Raw genomic sequence first — 22,430 nt, forward strand, 5'->3', positions numbered from 1 at the left:
AGAGAAGTATCGCCGGCAGGTGAAGCTTGCATTTCAGTTTTGTTTGCCTACGAAACATCTACCGGTACCTTTATTATGAATGCTCATGAATAGAATATTACAGGATGAAGGCATTCCAATGAACAGATGCTAATTAGCCAGATCTTTGTGACAGGTTCAATGAGGTTGTATAATTGCCACAGGGTTTCGTGGTTTTGCATAAGATGCACTCCCCAGTCAGAGCCTGAACCAAACTCTGGCACAAACTCCTCTGAAAATATGCTGCCCTTTAGCTGCCATTTGGACACGGGTGGTGCTGTGGTCTAAACCACAGAGCCTAGGGCTTGCTGATTAGAAGGTCGGCGGTTTGAATCCCCATGGCGGGGTGAGCTCCCGTTGCTCGGTCCCAACTCCTGCCCACCTAGCAGTTCAAAAGCACATCAAAGTCCAAGTAGATAAATAAGTACTGCTCCGGCGAGAAGTTAAATAGCGCTTCCGTGCGCTGCTCTGGTTTCAGCAGAAGCAGCTTAGTCATGCTGGCCACATGGCCCGGAAAAACTGTCTGTGGACAAACGCCGGCTCCCTTGGCCAATAAAGCGAGATAAGCGCCACAACCCCAGAGTCGTCTGCAACTGGACCTAACGGTCAGGGGTCCCTTTACCTTTACCTTAGCTGCCATACTTTTAACCAAAATTTTTACTGTTATTAAATATGTTGTTGTTTAGTCATGTCCGACTCTTCGTGACGCCATGGACCAGAGCACGCCAGGCACTTCTGTCTTCCACTGCCTCCCGCAGTTTGGTCAGACTCATGCTGGTAGCCTCAAGAACACTGTCCCACCATCTCGTCCTCTGCCGTCCCCTTCTCCTTGCGCCCTCCATCTTTCCCAACATCAGGGTCTTTTCCAGGGAGTCTTCTCTTCTCATGAGGTGGCCAAAGTACTGGAGCCTCAGCTTCAGGATCTGTTTATTAAATATAGACCAATGGTAAAGCAGTGTCTGGCATGAAGTATTGTTAGAAAAATTGACACAGAAATTAAAAGTGGCAAGAGGGCAAAAGAAACAAGACAGCTTTGATAGGGTTTGGTAAGTTTTTATTAATTATACAAACAATGGAGCATAGGGCAGGGCAGTACCTATAGCGTCAATACCGTCTGGTGTGTATGAGTCACTTCTTCTGGGTTGTTTAAGGTAACCAGCAACAAAATGAATGGATATTGAAATAAGTACATCTAAATTATTATCAGTTTAAACTGATATTTATTTACCTGTGCTCACCAATCTAAACACCATAGGTTACTGTACATTATATTACTCTAGTGATATTCAGCCTTGCCTATAACCTTCTAAATCCGGCCTTGGACGGTCTGGGAATCAGTGTGTTTTTACATGAGTGGAATGTGCCCTTTTATTTAAAATGCATCTCTGCATTATTTGTGGGGCATAGGAATTTGTTCATTTCAAAATATAGTCCGGCCTCCCACAAGGTCTGAGGGACAGTGGACCGGCACCCTGCTGAAAAAGTTTGCTGACCCCTGGTCTACAAGATTAAATTCATGCTGTTTTGTTTGTTTTTGTTTAATTTGTTATAAATTATATGTTAATATGCAACTGAATTTGTAAGTCTGTGAAACCATGTTTGTATATTTCTTTCTACTGTATTTAGATGTTGTTGGTTGTTGTTTTAAAAAAAACCTCTGCTTTATTGTTCCCTGTTAAAAGAAATAGATGCTGAGTTTGTGAACAATGGTGTGTCTTCACTAAGGTGTGAGGCCTCAAAACCCTGAAGCTAGTCTTGCTTTAGGTGTCAAGCCACTATTTCTTCCTCCTTATCAGCTGCTCATCACACAACAATTCCATTCCACTGCTATCAACACTCACCTTTTATGAGATTTTTTGCTTTCATTCCCCATCTCTCCATTAATGGGTCATCCTTACAAACGCCAACGGCTATCTTTGTCACCTACTGTGAACTTGTGTGTTATAGTGTGATAAGTTATTAAGCAATAGTCATTTGTCCCAAAAGAAAGGATCTGTATCAGCCTGTTTAGAAGATTCCCCTCCCTGGCCCCGGGGCAGAAGCGTGCGTGCTGTGAGTCTTGCCTGAGCTAACTGCTTAAATCCCTCTTGCTGGTTTTGGTGCAAGTGCCCTGTGCTATGTTACTGGTTGGAAACCCAAAGCAGTGTGAACTTCTCTCCCTTGCCTCTCTGGTCCCCCACCCGGCACTACCGACCCCTGCCACTGTGCTGTGGGTGGCTCTTCTGACCAACCAAGAAAGGAAGGATTGCTGCCAAATGAAATGTCCATTGCAAACTGTGGTGTTCTGTCTCAGCAACAAAATGGACCCCTCTCTTCTTTGTTCATTTCCTCCCACAGAGAAATAGTGCACAGCGTGTGCCTGGAGTTTCACCATTCTCAACATCACCTTTGCAATGAGAAGTCCTATCCCTGCACACAAGCACACAGACACACCCAGGGATGTTCATATATCAATAAAGGAGAGAAAACAAGACTCTGTGTGCATAAACCGCCCTCTGGTTTTAGATGAAAGCCACTGATAGCAACCGTAAGGCTCTCGGCAGCCTCTCAAACATCCTCCCCATCACTATCATGCTTTCCCTGCCAAGCAGCTGTTTGGGCAAGATGGTACACAGAGATGGCCATTTTCATGCATGGTGCTCCCCCATCACAGTTGTGCCACAAAATTGGGGGGCAGCAGAGTGGCAAGCTCAGGGGAGACCCACAAGGGCTGCAATGGTCCACAGGTTGCTCACATGTGACAATAAAAAGATGGGTGGAGTATAAATAAATTATTATTATTATTATTATTATTATTATTATTATTATTATTATTACTTTCCCACTTTTGATAATTTTTGTAAAATGGCCTGTAGGCCAAAGGGGAAGGCTGTGAGACCTTCACAGATAAAACACTTTGGACAGAACCAGTAAAAGCTTTCATGTCTCATAATCTGAGGAACTAAACTCCTGAAGGAGCAAATAGGGTTGATCCACCTGTTGTGATGTTGCTCCTTGGAAATGGGCCAAGAGGGATTGGGATCAGTCACAAACACATGAACCCTGGAGGAACCAAATAGTCCATTTATTTCTTATTTCACCTTTTCCTGGTCTTTCGGCTTAGCCCCATTTCTGATCCTTAATTTCAGGTACCCTCAGCAAGAACAGTGAGATTTGGCCTGGACTAAAGAGTACCTTAAGGATAACACCACTATCAATTAATCCCTGTTTCTTGGAGTGACTTGGTTGACCTCAGAAGATGGGGAAGCCTGCTGGGGGGACTACTCAAATAATAGGGTTGATGCAGAGGGTCTTGCTAATGGGCAGAACTAAAAAGAATTCAATAGTATTAACAAAAAGCCTCATTATGGGGTCCCTGGCTTCTGATTCTGATCCTATCTACCACACACAAACTGTCTTTGAATTTTATGTATGATAAGCAAGAGAATGGTGGGAGGGGCATCAGAAAAGCCTCTGCCTGAATGTCACAAATGATGATGTCACAGGGATTCTGTGGTGAAGGTTCTGTTCTGCATCCTTTGGAGGCCCAGCTGAGACTGGGAGCAGAAACTGGTGGCAGCACTTGGAAGACAGGAATACTCGGATATACATACTGTCCTGCCAGCGCCACTGTCCATAGACACTCCAATTTGATGTTGGCGGGAAATAGCCTGCTATTATAGATTCTTCACACAAGCTTTAGAGGCAAGAAGGAGAGGTAAAGTTCTACGTTCCAATAGAAAAACTGCCATTGATTTAATAGGTTTGGACTATATCACTTGGAATTTTTTAGGTTTCTTTAAATTGGCCAAACATGGGAGGAGAAGGTGAGCTCTGGAATTATTTTGAGATGTGAAGGTGGTTGCTTTTTTTAAAAAACACACACACACACAAGGCCCATAGGAAACAACTACGCACTTGGGTGCAAGTGCCCATTTTGGGCAGAGGGGGTTAGTGTCATGGTCCAGTTCACGGGTGATCGAAGTCCCGGCTGGGGACGTTGGGACCAGGGGCAAGAGGGCGGGGTGGGAGAAGGAACAGGAGTCCAGAAGCCAGGAGTCAGAAAGCCAAGAGTCCGAGGGTCAGAGAACCGGGTGTCACGAAGTCAGGGGTCCGAGGATCAAGAAGCAAGGAGTCAAGGAGTCAAATGCAGCAAGGCAGGGAACGTGTTGCTGTGGCAAAGAGCCGAAGGGAAAATGCTGACCTTATATCCCTCCCCGGCTCTTGCCACCAGGTGCTGTGAGTTACCAATCGGCCTCACCTATGTGGCCATGCCTTGCCTCTTCAGAACAATTTAGGAAGGCCTCAGTCCTGCAGAGTCCTATTGGTCACAGGGCCTGGCTCCTGCACGCACACCTGACAGTCAGTTTGGTTTTCTTCTTGGAGTGGTCACTGTGTCTTGTCTCCCACCCAGCAGACACAGGCAGAAGTTCTTACTTGGAAGTAAGAAAGAGATATTTATTCAGTATATTGGGCCTCGACGGAAGACACAAAGATGTCCCAAGAGGTTTCCCCGCACCTCCTGCCAAGCTTTTAAAGACAAGGCGTGCCTTGCTCACTTGCCAGACTCTCTTGCCTTATGGGAATATTGGGGCTGCAAGCATGCTCTGCTCTGTCAAGGAGATGCCTGGTTCTAGGCAACAAGACTGCACCCTCCTGCTCAGGCTCCTGTTCAGTTGATGACATTTCCTGGTCAGTCCCTGCCCCCTGTGGCTGATCACAGCCCTCTCCAGCCTCCACAGAAGGGAGATTCAGCATCCCCTCCCTGCTTCGAAAGCAAATGAAGTCGTAGAAAGGGGAGGTCTCCTTTTCTGCAACCCAAGTTTGCCCAGTTCTGCCCCCTCCTCTTTCCTTCTCCAGCAAAGCCTGCCAACCCAAGGCTGATGCCAACTGAACTGCAGGACTCAGGCCATATTGACCTAGGCCATTAATCTGTATTGCACAGGTTTAAAAAAAAACATGTGAAAGGATGTTTTAGAAACTGATTTAAAATGAAAAAACACCACAATAATCCCACAATAAAATGGAATAATTCTGGAATTCCAATTCTGGCATGACCATTTTCTTCCATGTGAAAGACTGTCATGTGAATGCAAAATCTACACACAGGAAAGATATACAGAAGACTAGATTTCCATTCCGGTTCATAGTCCATTTCTATCCATTTCTTGTGTAGTCATTATATTCTTTTGCAGACTGAAAAAAATATTAATTTAGGCACTGACTCTATACTGAGCATGTGTGTAATCCAGCCAAAGTTATGCGTTTTTAAGATGCACTGGTTTCAGTAAGATTAAATATGTGCTTAAGTCAATTATCCAAATCACCGGTGGGGCATCAAAAACCTTTAAATTGTCAGAAGCCAGAATAAAATGGATCCTTTTCTAAATAGAGTCGCATCAACCCCAGGCATGTGGTTAACTCTCTCAATGAAATATATGATATTTTAAAGTGCTTACCTATGAATGAATTGTTTACAGACTGCCCAAATATTTAAAAATACATTGTTTTACTGTGGCTGAGACTCTTGAGTTGCCAGCTAATGTGTTATGTTTCTCTTGTGAATACAGGAGGATAGCAAAAAAAAAACCCCAAACCCTAAAACACAAACACACCTTGCCCCCATTGCAGAAGGAATGGCCCTTATTTGGGTGGCATGAAGTGCCTGTTAATTTCACAGATTTCATAGATATCATATATTTAAGAAGCACAGTCTCATTGTATCTGTGCTACTTTCCCTCCTAGTGCAATTTGAGTTCCACCTGTACATCAGCCAGCATGAGGATTCTGTGTTTTTTCCTGCTTATCTTTTTCCTGTTCCAACCTGCCTACCTGGACAAATCAGGTAAGTGTCAAAAGGGTGTGAACTATACACATTTGCAATTTGCTCTGGTGTTTTCCCCAAGGAAAAACTCATTTCCCTCTTCCGTATTATGTGTGTTTTCATAACCCTTCTCTCTGGGAATGGCCCGACAGGGTCATGTGGGTTATTGTCACCAAATTAATTCATAACTATTGCAGGGAGCTCCCAGGTGACTAGCAGGTTCCTCCTGCTTCTCTTGGTGTGGCAAACAATATGTTTATTTGTGAGGACTGCCTCCTATTCATCCCCTGCTCTTTTTAAATTATTATTTCAAAAGGATAAACAACCACACAACTTTCCGACGACATCTGAAGGCTGGAAAGTGTGTCCTGGGTTGGGACCTTTTTAATGTTTGACATTTTAGAACATGAAAAGAGCTGTGCAGGATCAGACCAAAAGCCCATCTGTTCTCAAAGCTGCCAATTAGATGCAGTGGCGTAGCGTGGGTTGTCAGCACCCGGGGCAAGGCAAGTAATTTGCGCCCCCTAACCCATGGATTTGCGCCCCCTAACCTGTGGATTTGCCCTAACCCCAGATGTTGCGCCCGGTGCGGCCGGGGCCCCCTGCACCCCCCACGCTACGCCACTGATTAGATGCCTCAGTGGGAAGTTCCCAAGCAAGATATGAGCACAACACACACACACACACAATTTCCAGCAACTGGTGTTCAGAGAAACACTGCCTCTGATATTGGAAGTAGCAGATAGACTAGTATTGGCCATTGATAGCCTTGCCGTCCATCTGATTTGGTGGCCATCAGTACAGCTTGTGACTCAGAAGTCCCCCTGTAGCCATTGGGACCTACTCCCAGGTAAGAGCACAAAAAACTGCAGGACTGTAAACCGCATTACATAATGCAGAGCGCCTAGAATATTGTTAGCTATCTGAAGGTGAAGAAGCAAGAGCAATGTTTCAGAAGTTAATTATAATAAGGGCTTAGCATTGCAAATGGGACATTCAGTTATTATAAGCAGGGAACTGGCAACGGGTATTTTTTTAAAAAAAGAAGCATTAAATTGATGGAGGGGCAGGAGTAGAGCGGGGAAACTTTGGCCTTCCAGGTTTTGTTGGAACTACACCTCTCACTATCCCTGGCCATTGGCCCTGCTGGAACTGAAAGGACCCACAACATTTGAAGGGCCTGCACTAATCAGCAACATTTGAATGGGTATGTTGAATGAGCCACCTCCAAGAGAAAGTATTGCACAACAGCTGACAGCAAGCCTCTGCCTGTGGTGATTTATTGGCGAGGGTTTATCCACACATGCAGGGGTACCAACTTGAATAAAACATGGGGGGTGAGATAAGCCCTGACTCGCATATTCAATCACATGGCGCGGTGCACACACACCATTTGAATGGCAATGCTGATCAGCTTTGGGGGTCCCGACCCCCTCTAATATTTTATGGGGGGGCGAAGTCCCCTCAGCCCCTGGGTGTTGGCTCCTATGCACACATGCATGCCATTGCGTGATGCTGGAGACAAGAAGAGGTAAATATTCCTCTGTACACCAGTTCTTTGTCCATGCGCAACATCGTGTGATGGTCCCTCATGAAGTACTCCTGAGTACCAGGATATAAACAGCATTGTTGTGCACCTAAACAGCAGAGGAAAATCAGAATTTAGAGTCCTGGTACGATAGTAAGCTGTGCAAACATTCCGAAAGAGCCTTCTTACAGATCTCCCCAGTATTGCTGACAGGGCATGTAGAATTGAGTGGCAAGGATATTGATCTGCTGGTGCTTCCCCTAAGATCTCAATCTCTTGTATTAAGAGATTTATGGCAGTCCAGTCTGTGCATGTGTTGTCTTGGTCTTCTCCAGCTTTGTATAATGTCTTCTGCACAGGAGTCCAGAGCAGCTCTGATAAGACTCACAAAGTCTCATTTTCTCTATGAAGGCACAGGGCGATGTAGGAGACTAAAGGGAGTTTGCCGGCATACTCTCTGCCATCCTGTGGAAGTCTATGTTGGCCGATGCAACAACGGAATGGGAAATTGCTGTGTTGACGATGCTGAAGATATTCGGAGACACAGACAGTAGGAGGCCTGCTGGAAACGGCAGCAAAGAATGGGAGATATGGAGCCCAAAACAAGGCTTGTGGTTCTGGGGGAAATGCTTCAGTGGTCAGGGGAGAAAGTCTAATGGTTTACATGGTCATAAATAAATGCTGTTCATTACTGAGAACATATATCAATATGTATTTGTGCAGTGTGTGTGCTTTTTGTCTTGATGAGTTCTCCAAAATTGCCCAAAGCGGTCTTTCAAAACCCTGAAGTCTTATACAAGTCTGCTATGGCAGACCATTGCATATGGAGGTTGATATTACAGAACTGAAATTTGCATTGCTGACTGCTTGTATTTATTATACACTGCTTTTATTGTAGAAAAGCTAGAATTATGGGGCCAAAACCCACTGAGCTTCAACAACCACTGCTTTAGGTGCTCCCAAAACATTTGCTATTGACAACCGTGGGTTGCACGTTTGTATTCAGAATATGCTGGTTGAGATGCTATAGAATATGATGCATTGTCGTTGCAACAATGTAAGTAACTGCGCACCACCCCACACTTAAATTGAGTGCACAGCGTTGTTCTGCTGTATGCTGCAATAAATCTTTCGGGAAGCATTTTTAGGATCATGATGCACTGCAAACTATTTTGTTTTACTGCCTCTTTCTTCAGTAGTTGGGAATTGGCTTTATAGATCAAACTTAGGATCCTGCAAATGGTGTTTGAAATTTACTGCTTTGAAACAATAGCTGTCAACTTTTCCCTTTTCTTGTGAGGAATCCTATTCGGAATAAGGGAATTTCCCTTTAAAAAAGGGAAACATTGACAGCTATGCTTTGGAACAAAGCCTTTTTGACCAGTATGCACCAATAAAAAATTGAGGCATGCTACTGAGAAAGCTTACACACAATCTTAATGTCCTGGGACTCAGCTTCATTAGCAAAAAGAGAGAGCATTTTATATGCATTATACCACTGTGACACCAGATGGCGCTGTGGAGTTCCTTCTTTCACCAATGTGAATTTCCACTATGTTTACGTGTTCTTCTGAAACGCCTTTTTGATGTGTCTAGATCCAGCCCTGGTTGATTAATGAGTTGGATGGTTAAGATCCCAGCATATTCTGGTCTTTACTTGGCTTCAATATTATAAAAAGCCTGGTTTCTTTTCAGGACCGAGATGTAGTCCTACCATTGCGTGTATAATTACATAATATGTTGGTCTAGGATTTAAAACAATATTGGAGTCAAAACCCACCAAGGCCTGTCACTTTTCGCCTTCTCAGCTTTTTGATGACGTCACAGATCTCCTGTTCTGAGATGGGTTCTTCCATGAAGTCTCTGTGCTGTTGACTCAAGGGCTTAGGTTTTACAGTGGTGCCCCGCAAGACGAATGCCTCGCAAGACGAAAAACCCGCAAGACGAAAGGGTTTTCCGTCGCGGAGGCGCTTCGCAAGATGAAGTTCCCTATGGGCTTGCTTCGCAAGACGAAAACGTCTTGCGAGTCTCGCCATTTTTTTTCGCTCCCCCCCCCCCTTTTTTCAAAGCGGCTAAGCTGTTAATAGCCTTTTAACAGCTTAGCCGCTAAGCCCGCTAAGCCGCTAATAGTGCTAAATCACTAATAGCGCCAATCCGCTTAGCCGCCAATGGGGTTGCTTCGCAAGACGAAAAAACCGCTAGAAGAAAAGAATCGCGGAACGGATTCTTTTCGTCTTGCGAGGCACCACTGTACTCTGTTTAACCAGGGCTGGATCTAGACACATCAAAAAAAGTGTTTCAGGAAAATGTGTTGTAAATTGCATAGTGAAAAATCCACCGCGCCATCTGGTGTCACGGTGCTATAACGCATATAAAACACTTTTTCTTTACTAAAGTAGCTGAGTCTCATGTCTGGATATTCTCAGTTGAAGGGTATTATAGAAGTCACTATCAAAGCATGTAAATATTTTGTTTGTAGAAGCTGAGTTATAATAGGGCATGCCCTCCAAAGTTAGAACTCTACCTAAGTGGTTGTGTTCTTTCCCTTTATGTGTAGCACTCACACCAAGAATCTAGAACTCTTAATACCAAATTTGCAATACATACTGTACATTTTGGCCATGGCAACAGAGATGTGATGAGTGTCCAAAGCTTGTAATTCACAGTGTGCTCGCTCTCCATGAGTTTGTGCTGTCTTCCCAGGGAAATAATTTATTTCAACAAAGCTAACTCGCATGAATTTTCTGGCTCTTTAGATAGAATGCCTCTTTAATATTATGTCCTCCAAGGGCAGCTTTGAAAGAATCCCAAATCATCACTTGGCTAAGCTCCTGGTTGTCATTGGTCAGAAAGTAGCTATTAATTTCCTGTAGACGTCTGACCTTAATTCTCCTTTTGTAAAATTAAACCCAACACCAAGTAGTGAGTTGTAATGTTGCCCATGTTTTCTCAGAAGCTGTATAATAAAGATGCCAGGCCACCTCTGTGGGGAGTGCCTGCCCCAGAAAATGCCCTCTCCTGGGCCACCACCCACCCCAAGCCTCTGAGGGTGGAGGAACCACCAAGAGGTGCCCTCTGCCAATCTTGGCACCCAAGAGGGTCTGAAGGGAAGGAGGCAGCCTCTCACAGACCTGGGGTCTGAGTCATTTAGGGTTTTAAACACAAATGTGAGCACCTTGAATTGGGTGTCTCTCTCCTGATAAATGTCACCAAGGGTGACCAAGATAGTTTCAGTGCCGTGACTGGGCCTGAAGCCAGACTAGAATGGATCCAAATAAACTTACTTCAATACTGGGTTAAGATAATGTTATGTACTGAGTTGAATAGGATCCAAATTGCAGCAGTCTGATTGGTCCTAGAACAATAGGATTCAGAATGCAGTAGTCTGATTGGTCCACAGGAGCCACCCAATCCAACTCCAGGTGGAAGTGAAGCCGCAACCTGTTTGGCCTACAGGAGAATCCCAGAATTAGCCAATCATGTGGCACCCATTGTGCAAATAATCTATATAAAGCAGACATTTTGGGGGAACTGGCATTCCTCACTACTATGAGCTGAATAAAGAGCATGAAATCCACACTTGACTCCGAGTATATTTCAGATAACAAAAACTGGATTAGAGGAGATCAAGCCTTCTCATCGGTGATCACAAGACTGCTTAGAGATGCTTAAAATACTAAGCGGTTTATAAATGCTTAAAAATGAATAAAAGAAATAGCTTCTTCTGTCTCCTCTAACAGATTGAGCACTTGGATGATAGTCAGGCAGAAGGTCAGGCTTTAAAAATCCCACTGCCTGGCTGGCTTGTGTTCCATTTCATTCACTCAGTTCGTTTGGTGGCCACTGGAGGGACCAGCAATACTGGCGCAGAGTCATCACCAACCAGTCTTTTCCATTTGAAAGAAGCAGCAAAGGGCAAGTTCCCAGCCTTGCTTAAACAGTTGCTAGCACAGTATATGAAATGAAGGGGGGGTGGGAGGTCAAGATGCATTATTCGATTCTGGGGATTTGCCCGTCATTTCACACTTTCTGCTATTTCACACTTTTCTTGCACTTTCTGGAAACAACTGAAGACACTCTTGCTCCGGCAGGCTTTCTCAGCAGGATAACTGGGTGGCTGTTCACCATGAGTGTCTATTTTGTATAGTTTTAAGTGTAACAACTGGTTTTGAGTGTAGGTGTTTAAAACCCATTTTTTCCTGTTTCTATGGTACACTGCCTTGCTATGACTGCACAGAAGGGGATTTGTGGGTTTCACAAGTATGATAATTGTTGGGCTTCAAGGGAATAGCTATGTGATATGTCATATCCCAGTGTTTATTATGGGTTTATTTTGGAGTTGATGGATATATAAACTTACCTTCTATTTAAGGTGTTTCAAACTTTAGAGCAAATACAGTGGTACCAGACGCTTCAGGTTACAGACGCTTCAGGTTACAGACTCCGCTAACCCAGAAATAGTACCTCAGGTTAAGAACTTTGCTTCAGGATGAGAACAGAAATCACGCGGCGGCAGCAGGAGGCCCCGTTAGTTAAAGTGGTACCTCAGGTTAAGAACAGTTTCAGGTTAAGAACGGACCTCCAGAACGAATTAAGTTCTTAACCTGAGTAAGGAGCTGGGAACTAGTAAACTAACTTCAGTACCAGCTGCCAACTTGAATAAAATAGGGGGGCAGGTAAGTCCTGCCCCTCGTAACCGAATATAAGACACGGTGCATGCAAACCATTGGAAAGACAATGTCCATCAACTTTGGGAGGGGGGATGGCCCCCTCAAACATTTTATTGAGGGCAGGCAAAGGGACCTCAGCCCCTAGGAGTTGGATCTTAGGCATGCATATACAGTAAGCATGTTTTATAAGATACACTCCCCCAGTTCCAGGCAGGGCTAGGCTGATACGTAATAGCTCAGGAATCCTGACTGTAACTCAGCCCAGATGACTACTCCACATAAATTCATCTTCACTGAATTTCTTAGCCTGCAGAGACTTCAAACACTCATGCACTCTCCCAAGGGGAGAGTTTTTCTTTTTTAAAGGAACTGACGGAACATCAGCCCTTTGCTGAATTGTAAAATCATCTTTGTTGAAAGCGAAACATAACTTAGTAGATTAGTTGCATGATACAGAGAGGTGGCCCAGAATTAATTTTCAGAAATCTGGCAGTTTAGCTATTCCAAGTTCAGGGTGAAATAGACCGTAGGAGCTGGGATGGGTGCACTGTTTGTTTTGATGCTTTCCCCTGGCCTGTACAATCGCTAAATTTGCTGGGCTTCACCATATACAGAGTCGGTCCACTCACAAGGCAAGACAAATGCTTCAGGTGACAGGATCCACACGGGCAGCATATCCCGCCTGCAAGGACTGCATCGCCTGCAGCTGCCATCATGGTGGCAGCAACAACAGTTGCTGCTCTTCCTCTTCTCCCGGGAAATGGCAAGGGCTGCCCTCCAGGATCTCCTGGGCTCTGCACTCCCCCAGCGTGATTCAGAATGGGCCTCTTCCCCCACCAACAGCCTTTGATTCTCACTTCAGTGGTGGGCTAAGGTTAATCCGATTCCCCGCTTGTTCCCAATGTAGATCTTCACTCCCCCCCGCTTCCCTGGCTTCTGGGTGGGAGGGGGCACCATTCTGTGGTTTCCCTCAGGTGCCAAAATGGCTTGGGACAGCCCTGGCCACGTGTGTGTGTGTGTGTGTGTGTGTGTGTGTGTGTGTGTGTGGTGCCACAGGTGAAGAACAGACACAGTGGGAAGCCTACCTATGGACTGGCTTTGGCACCAAGTTTGCACTATTGCAAGTAAACTCCACACCCCTCCTGATGGTGCAGAAGGTTTAAGTGTGTTAAAAAACCAACAATGGTAACAGGCTACACATTTTTAACACAAGCTTGGGCCACAAGCAGCTAGTTAAGTTTCTAAAAGACAAGGCACTACTGTTTGTCGCATCACAGACTGCCACAGCCAATTGTGCTGAAATTTTACATTTCTTAAACGTATCTCGACACACGTTATGTATGTGCAATCCTGTGCTCTTTGTGCAGAGCAGTGTGTGTGTGTGTGTGTGTGTGTGTGTGTTTGTGTGTGCGCACCACACAAACGCAAAAACACACACACACCACTGAGAGCAGACAAGACAAAGGCCGGCTCAGTCCAGGAACTTCTCTCTCTCTCTCTCTCTCCTGCAGAAAGGACTCAAAAAGTGAAAAAGCCCGAAGGCGCTCGGGGCGCAAAGTCCGCGGGTGTCTCTCTCTCGCGCGCGCGCTCCGAAGCCAACGTGGCCGGAATTGGGCTGCTGGGTCCCGTCCAGCTCCGCGGGATGCCACGACGCCAGGCCGCCGGGCGAAGGCAGAGCGCGCTCCGGGACGCGGCGGGGTCGGCGCCGAGCAGCAGCAGCAGCACTCGGGCCGCCCCCCGGCCCGCCCCCGGCGGACGCCCGTCCAGGCAGAGGCCGGGCTAAGGCGGGCGGGCGGGGCGGAGGAGCCCGGCAGGCCGGCAGCAGCAAGAGGCGCGCCTGCGCTGGGGGGCCGGGCTGCGCCTCGCCCGCCCGCCCGCCAAGTTGTCCGAGGGGCCGCGGAAGAAGCAGGCGAAGTTGGCGTCGCGGGGGCCGCGCTGCTGCTGGCGGGTTGGGCGCCGGCCATGGCGTTCCGCAGGCGGGCCAAAAGCCACCCGCTCTTCAGCCAGGAGTTCCTCATCCACAACCACGCCGACGTGGGCTTCTGCCTGGTGCTCTGCGTCCTCGTCGCGCTCATGTTCGAGGTGAGCCTCCGGCCGCGGGACCCCACCTCCTCCGGGCTCCCCGGCGGGGAGCTGCTGCTGCTGCCGGCGGCGGAGGAGGAGGAGCCCCTTCCGAGGTGAAAGCCACTCCTCGCGCTGTCCCGGCCCTTTGGGACACATCCCGCCCCCTCCAACCCCCCCCCCCCCACACACTTTTCCTTAAGCACTCCGATTCCCGGGTGTCCCAAACGGGAGCCTGCGGGTCTTCTCTCGGAGTGTCCCCGTCCGCTTCCGACGGCGCTCCCTCCCTCCCCCTCGAGCTTCCTTCCTGCTCTTGCATCCGCTCCTGCTGGCGGGGCCGCCGTCCAGGGGTCAGCTGTGCCGGGCAGCTGCCCCTCAGGCCCCCCGGCGCTGGCTCTTGGCGAGCTGCCGCGCAGGAGGAGACCCGTCGGGGGCGCCGCCTCTCTCGCCCGCGGCAGGAAACGCGGCCTCCTCCTCCTCCTCCCACCCGAGGCAGGCGAGCGGCTGGCAGCTCCCAGGAGCAGCGGAGGAGGAGGCTGCTTCCCCGACGGCTTGGAGGATATGGGCCTCGGTGGGGCTGGGCACGTGGGACAGAGCAAGCTGCCCATACCGAATCGGGCCCTTTGGGGCGCCTGGCTCAGCACGGTCCACACCGACTGGTAGAGGCATAGCTTGGACCCTTGGCAAGGAATCATAGAATGGTAGAGTTGGAAGGGACCCGAGGGTCATCTAGCTCAACCCCCTGCAATTCAGGAATATCAGCTGAAGCATATATGGCATATGTGGAGAGGTGCAGTTACCATGCCCCCTGGGGGGGGGGCAATCTGGCCAACCCCATAGGTATACACCTTTCAGCCACTGCCTGCTTCTTGGGTGCTTCTTTCCCCTGCAAGCAAACCTGCGGCAGCAGTGAGGAGGAAGAAGAAGAGGAGTCGTCTCTGGTGACCCGTCTTGGCGGGACGACTAAGTTCATTGTGCCTGTTGCTCCTTGCCGTTTCCTGCTCAGGGGAGCAAGCAGCAAGCCACTGCCCCTGTTTCCTTGCCCTCCACCTCTGGGCAGTAGGGCCCAATCCAGCAGCACTTGCAGCTCCCAGAGAGCGTGCAGAGGCAGTCTGGGCTGCTGCTGCCTTTATAAAGTAAAGGTAAAGGGACCCCTAACCTTTAGGTCCAGTCATGGCTGACTCTGGGGTTGCGGCGCTCATCTCACTCTATAGGCTGAGGGAGCCGGCATTTGTCCGCAGACAGCTTCCGGGTCATGTGGCCAGCATGACTAAGCCGCTTCTGGCGAACCAGAGCAGCGCACGGAAATGCCGTTTACCTTCCCGCCAAAGCGGTACCTATTTATCTACTTGCACTTTGACGTGCTTTTGAACTGCTAGGTTGGCAGGAGCTGGGACCAAGCAACGGGAGCTCACCCCGTCATTGCGGGGATTCGAACCGCCGACCTTCTGATTGGCAAGTTAAACCACAGAGCCAGCCTGCATATACCTGCCTGCATTTTCCAAGTCAAGGCAAGGGAGCAGCAAGGAGGGGGAGCAGAGTCTGCTGTTACTCAGAGCAGTTGGTTGCCTTTGGTTGGCAGGTTGAGAAAGGCAGGGCTCTCTGTGCCCCCCCACAAACGACCCATTGAGAAAGAGAGCACAGAGGATGAGCAAGGAGGAAGGTACCTGGGGTCTGGCGCTATCTTCCCTGCAGGAGTTGGAGGGGGAGTGGGCCCTCTGCTGTCTCCCTGGGCAGTTGAGATCGGGGCACCTGGGCCAGGCCTCCCTGCCGAACTGCCCAGTGGAGAAGGGCAAGAGAGGGAAGGAAACAGAAGTCTTCCTGGCATAGAACAGCAGGCACAATCATCACATCAACCTCACATCCCCCAGCATCCTGGACCCTGTGCTGTTCCGGAGACACACTTTGCTCATCCTGGTATAACTTCAAGTCGCTTTTGCTAATTGGCGGCTGTTTAAGGCATCCCTTTTAATACCAAAGTGTTTGCCTACTCTGCAGATAATTCTTCTTCTCTTAGCCTCTTCTTACATGTGGGCATCTTGTTCCTTTTAGTTTTCCTCTGAAATCTCTCATCAGTGTCCAGAAGCAGACAGAGAGCATTACTATGCTGGAGCCATAGGATTTATGCCACACTATCACTGTAACAGGGGACACAGGTGGCGCTGTGAGTTAAACCACAGAGCCTAGGACTTGCCGATCAGAAGGTCGGCGGTTCGAATCCCTGCGGCAGAGTGAGCTCCCGTTGCTTGGTCCCTGCTCCTGCCAACCTAGCAGATCGAAAGCACGTCAAAGTGCAAGTAGATAAACAGGGAAGGTAAACAGTGTTTCCGTGTGCTGCTCTGGTTCACCAGAAGTGGCTTAGTCATGCTGGCCACATGATCCAGAAAAACTGTCTGCAGACAAACACTGGCTCCCTCGGCCAGAAAAGCGAGATGAGCGCCGCAACCCCAGAGTCGGCCACGACTGGGCGTAATGGTCAGGGGTCCCTTTACCTTTATCACTGTAACATGGAATAGCCCTATCAAACTCCCACCACTCCAGTCCCTAGGTCTGTCGTTTTGTCACTGTCTGGTGGCATGATCTGTGCACTTTTGAACACGGTTCCAGGGAAACCTTTGCATCCTCAGAAGTTGTTCAGAGGTTTCTCAGTGAGAATATTGATCATGAAACCCCTGGTACCCTGGAAGGCATTCCCTGCTCCCTACAGCCATTGGGGATGCAATCTGCAGTGTGCTCTCGTAGCATCCTTTGTGAACTCTGTGCCTTAGGACCTTCCCAGATTCCTGAGCAGATAAATGAACATGAAAGAGATTCCTTGAGGCTAAAAGGTTTCTGAACCGCAGGGCTCTCTCTCTCCACCCCATTACATGGGGGAGCAACTGTTTGGATAGCTCTCTCAGAGGGTATGTGTGTGTGTGTGTGTGGGAAGTGAGAAATGTGGAAAATATCGTGAATGTATGGTGCCATCCAAGGGAGCCTTGCATGGTTCACCTCATGAGGACACTTAACAGCTTTCTTTTTCTCCTTGGGCTAATGCGGAATAATCTGATGCTTCCTCCTTCTGTCACTCATAAATTACTGACATGGATTAGAAAATTAGCATCACAGACAAATATGCACTGAAAAAAATGGGGCAAAGTCATTATTTCACTCCGTAATCCATAGCCAACTTTCATTCACTACGCAGTCAAAATGGATGTTCAAAGCATTTAAAAAATAAACGGTTTTCAATAAGCAATGGTGAGAGGGGGTCCTCAGAAAATGCAAGACTGCGTTAGGAAGCAGGTCCTTTTATTGGTATCCTACTTTATGGTATTGGTATCCAGGGACGAGGGTGGTGCTGTGGGTTAAACCACAGAGCCTAGGGCTTGCCGATCAGAAGGTCGGCGGTTCGAATCCCTGCGACGGGGTGAGCTCCCATTGCTCGGTCCCTGCTCCTGCCAACCTAGCAGTTCAAAAGCACGTCAAAGTGCAAGTAGATAAATAGGTACCACTCCGGCGGGAAGGTAAACTGCGTTTCCGTGCGCTGCTCTGGTTCACCAGAAGCGGCTTAGTTATGCTGGCCACATGACCCGGAAGCTGTACGCCGGCTCCCTCGGCCAATAAAGCGAGATGAGCACCGCAACCCCAGAGTCGGTCACAACTGGACCTAATGGTCAGGGTCCCTTTACCTTTACCTTACTTTGGGAGGGTTTCTGGGCTACTTCATCTCTATGTTATTGCTCACTAGGTCTGCAGCCAGGCAACCCGCCTGCCCTCTGCACAAGCAGGGACAAACCAGGTCGATTCTTGCTGGTGGGTTGTCTCTTGTATGTCTGCATATTGCAGGAGCCAGCGATGGCTGCTTTGTAATTTGGTGGCATGCTGTCTCCATATAGAGCTGTGTTTGCTTTATCTCTCCACTGAGGTGTTACTGTTGTGTATGTTGTTTTCCTTGGGGAGTGTTGTGGATGGTCATGGTTGCTGTGACATGGCTGCCGGTCCAGCCATGGTGCATTCCTATGCTTGTTTGATGTCCCAGACATTTACATGTTCAACTCGTGGGATCATGTTATCGGGACAATGGCTTTCTGTGAGCTTGGTTCGCTGCTGCAGCACACAACCAGAGCATGTGGCAGGTATGGCAGGAAAGACGCAAGCACTTTGTTCTTTTTTCATAGAACCATACAACAGTAGAGTTGGAAGGGACCCCGAGGGTCATCTAGTCGAAGCCAGTACAATGCAGAAATCTCAGCTAAAGCATCCATGACAGGTGGCCATCCAACCTCTGCTTAAAAACCTGCAGGGAAGGAGAGTCCACCACCTCTCGTGGTAGACAGTTCCACTTGCTGAACAGCTCTTACTGTCTTACTGTCAGAAAGGTCTTCCTGATGTTGAGTCGGAATCTCATTTCATGTAATTTGAATACACTGGTCTGAGTCCTACCCTCTGGAGCAGGAGACAATAAGCTTGCTCCACCTTCCATGCGACAGCTCTTGAGATATTTGAAGATGGCTCTCATATCTCCTCTCAGTTTTCCAGGCTCAACAGACCACCTCCCTCAACCATTCCTCATAAGGACCCTTGATCATCTTGGTTGCCCTCCTCTGCACATGTTCCAGCTTGTCAACATCCTTCTTAAATTGTGGCTCTCAAAACTGGACACAGCATTCCAGGTGTGATCTGATCAAGGCACGATAGAGAAGTACTATTGATCTGGACACTATACTTCTGTTGATGCAGCCTAGAATAGTGTTAGCTTTTTTTTTTTTTTGCTGCTGCATCACACTGTTGACTCATGTTCAGCTTGTGGTCCACCAAGACCCCTAGATCCTTTTCACACGTCCTGCTAGTAAGCCAGGTGCCCCTCATCTTATACTCGTGCCTCTGGATCTTCCTGCCTAAGTGCAGAACCTTACATTCGTCCTGTTGAAATTCATTTTGTTAGTTTGGGTCCAGTTCTCCCATCTGTTTAGGGTCATCGTGAATCTGGATTCTGTCTTCAGTGGCATTAGCTATCCCTTCCAGTTTGGTGTCACCTGTAAATTTGATGACCATCCGCTCAATTCCTTCATCTGTAGGGCACTTGTATGGTGAGCACATCAAACTCATGACATGGACTGTATTATGCTGATATCACCCACTCATGTTGTACTGATAGAACTCCTTTAAAAATAAAAAAGCATGACCCCACAATAAAAAGGTAAAGGGACCCCTGACCATTAGGTCCATTCGCAAACGACTCTGGGCTTGCAGCGCTCATCTCACTTTACTGGCCGAGGGAGCCGGCGTTTGTCCACAGACAGCTTCCGGGTCATGTGGCCAGCATGACTAAGCTGCTTCTGGCAAACCATTTACCTTCCCGCCGGAGCGGTACCTATTTATCTACTTGCACTTGACTTGCTTTTGAACTGCTAGGTGGGCAGGAGCTGGGACTGAACAGTGGGAGCTCACCCCGTCGTGGCAAGACCTAGGCTCTGTGGTTTAGACCACAGCGCCACCCGCGTCCAGACCCCACAATATGCCTTCCCTATTTGCCATTTGGGCAGGAAAGCAATTGCAAAAAAATGGCATGGATCGCAAAAATGGAATTGTGGGGGAAAGTTCTCTAGGAGCACTGGAAGAAGAAGAGTTTGGATTTGATATCCTGCTTTATCACTACCCCAAGGTGTCCCACAGCGGCTAACAATCTCCTTTCCCTTCCTCCCCCACAACAAACACTCTGTGAGGTGAGTGGGGCTGAGAGACTTCAGAGAAGTGTGACTAGCCCAAGGTCACCCAGCAGCTGCATGGGGAGGAGCGGGGAAGCGAACCCGGTTCCCCAGATTACGAATCTACCGCTCTTAACCACTACACCACACTGGAGAGGATCCTGTGCCAGAGATCAAAATTGCACCCCATCTGTATTTGAGACGGGGGTGGGGTGGGGAGTCAAACAAATCTTCCTCACATGTTCCTTGGCCTTATTTTAACCATTTCTCTTTTTCATTCCCAACCCTCCTCATTCAACCTTGGCATTTCATGGCTGCTTTCCTTCCTTGGCGATGGTGTTCCTTCCCTACTGGAAATAAGTGTTGGGTAGCAAAGGATCCTCCTCTCTGTGTGAGGGATGCCTAGACACCCCCAGCCTTTGGTTCCTCTTGCTTCCCACCTCCTGCCCAGTGGAGCCCAGGGAATGTTTTGCTGCTGCCAAGACATGAATGTCCTCTGTCTGATTCCTGCGCAGGCCTGCCTTTTTGTGGTGTACAGCTGGAGGGTTTCTTTCAGAACTTCAGACTGTCCCAAATTCCATCCCTCTAACGAGATTTGGGTAGTTGTGAATGGAGGCTTTCTTTCTCTCCCCCCCCCTTCCCTCTCCCGCCCCAGCCTTCTCGGGGGTTCCTTCGAAGGTCTTTCTCCCTGTCGCTCCAGGCAGTTCCCCCCTCTGCAACCCTGGCACTTTGCGCAGGAATGCCAGGAATGCCGAACTCCTCCTTCGCCTTTCTGGCTTTCTCTTTCTTCCCTCCCTAGTTTGCAGGCAAGGGGGAGCAGATGAGGGGCACACTTGCAAAACTCTGACGTGGAGTCTGGCTGGGGTGCGTGTGCGCGCGCACGTCTGTGGCTCAGTCGAGAGTGTGATTGAGAAGTTGAATTTTTGAAAAACCCAGGAAAAACCCAAAGCCCAACCAACCTTGTCTCTTTGCTCCTCAGTGCCACGTTTCACTTTGTGTTAGCAAATTGGAGAAGAGAGACTTCCAGCTGCTATGCGTTCCCATTCACTTCATTTAACAAGTAGTTTCCAGTACACAGAAACATGGGTGACTTGGTGATGGGGGAACAGGGTGTGTGTGTGTGTGTGTGTGTGTGTGTGTGTGTGTGTGTGTGCTGCTGCTGATCTAATTAGTCAGAAATCCCAGCTGGTAGGAATACAAATTCGGAAACTGCTGCTGTTGCCGGCAGGCTACAAGATTTGCAGCGGGGTTCTCACTCAAGATTCCCAGGGCCTGATTTCCTGTGAACCAGGCAGCTTGTGACTCCTGCTAGATTAGGGCTCCTCTATGTTAAAGGGGGAACATCTGAGTTCCCTTGAGAAAATTTTGCAAGGACAAAGACATGAGAAGGTAACTCCCTGTTGCCTGGAGTTGACCTCGAGTTGCTTGCCGCTAGGTGAAACCTGCCCATTTAAACTTTGAGATACCTCTCTCTGTGCTGGCTGATAAGTCATGTGAGTTAGCTCAAGGTAAATACTTGGCCTCTTCCCACTCCCCCCTGCTCCTGCCCCCACAAAAACAAGTAGAGGAAAACACCTCTCACAGTAGAATGATCTCAGCTGCAGAATTTTCAAGCTGGAAAACAAGAGCCAGGGTTAGACCCAAGTTCAAGATTCTGTATGTAATAGTGATCTGCCTTGCAGGATTATGGTTAAGAGCAAACGCAAACACCAGTGGCTAATAATAATAATAATAATAATAATAATAATAATTTATTATTTATACCCCGCCCATCTGGCTGGGCTTCCCCAGCCACTCTGGGCGGCTTCCAAAAATATATATTAAAATACTGTAATACATCAAACATTAAAAGCTTCCCTAAACAGGGCTGCCTTCAGATGTCTTCTAAAAGTCTGGTAGTTGTTGTTCTCTTTGACATCTGGTGGGAGGGCATTCCACAGGGAGGGCGCCACTACCGAGAAGACCCTCTGCCTGGTTTCCTGTAACTTGGCAAGACAAGAAGCAACTTTAGCTAGAGCCAATGATTTTCATAACACAGTGCATGATTTTGATGCTGCATAGAAGAAGAAAATGGTGGTGTCTCCCCCCCAAAAAATTATTCATTCCTATTTAATCCGGAAGAAAAACATGCTTTCTTCTCATTTGGCACCACTGCACAACGCTAAATACATTGCTGAATAACTGGTCACTTGTGGTTTTCATTGAATGCCTTTTGTCAGCTAACTGGTTTACGTACTTTCCAGTGGATGCAATTTGTCTGTCCTACCTGTGTTTTTTTCATCGGACATGGTTTGCCAGCTGTGTGCTTGCAAGGTTGGTGGGCGCAGAAATTTGCTCACAAAAACTTGCATTTTTGTTGCTGCCTTAAGAAAAATTCTGTAATTTCATTTGTACTGTGTTAGAGGTGGAGCTGCAAGAAGATGCACCTGCAGGTGCTCTTAGTTTTTGTTAGATGGGGAAACGAGAACAAAATACCCCAGAAACTGAAATCAGAATGCATCAGCGTAGTAAACAAAAAGGAGGAGGTCTTCCACCATGCAGAGCCTTCTGTGGTTCTTGGGATTGAGATTGTTGCATTTGCTGAACATGTTGGATGCTAAAGGCATTGATATGTTGACCTGCACCATCGGTTGCGGTGGGGGCATCCCTCATTTTTTAGC

The 22,430-nt window shown here is 47.9% G+C and overlaps 2 protein-coding genes across 2 annotated transcripts in view; one reads left to right on the forward strand and one right to left on the reverse strand.

The window, feature by feature from the left end:
• Positions 1-13,983, reverse strand: part of LOC114593308 (cysteine-rich venom protein TEL1-like) — a 36,539-nt gene extending 22,556 nt beyond the window's left edge. The window contains exons 1-2 of the mRNA XM_077925346.1: positions 13,620-13,983; positions 7,804-7,908 (exon numbers count right to left, since the gene is read on the reverse strand). Coding sequence (XP_077781472.1) covers positions 7,804-7,908; positions 13,620-13,983 — 469 coding nt within the window. The remainder of the gene's footprint in view (positions 1-7,803; positions 7,909-13,619) is intronic.
• Positions 13,823-22,430, forward strand: part of TRAM2 (translocation associated membrane protein 2) — a 43,480-nt gene continuing 34,872 nt past the window's right edge. The window contains exon 1 of the mRNA XM_077926558.1: positions 13,823-14,101. Coding sequence (XP_077782684.1) covers positions 13,982-14,101 — 120 coding nt within the window. The 5' untranslated portion in view covers positions 13,823-13,981. The remainder of the gene's footprint in view (positions 14,102-22,430) is intronic.

This window comes from Podarcis muralis, chromosome 3, assembly GCF_964188315.1.
Source record: "Podarcis muralis chromosome 3, rPodMur119.hap1.1, whole genome shotgun sequence".
NCBI lineage: Eukaryota > Metazoa > Chordata > Lepidosauria > Squamata > Lacertidae > Podarcis > Podarcis muralis.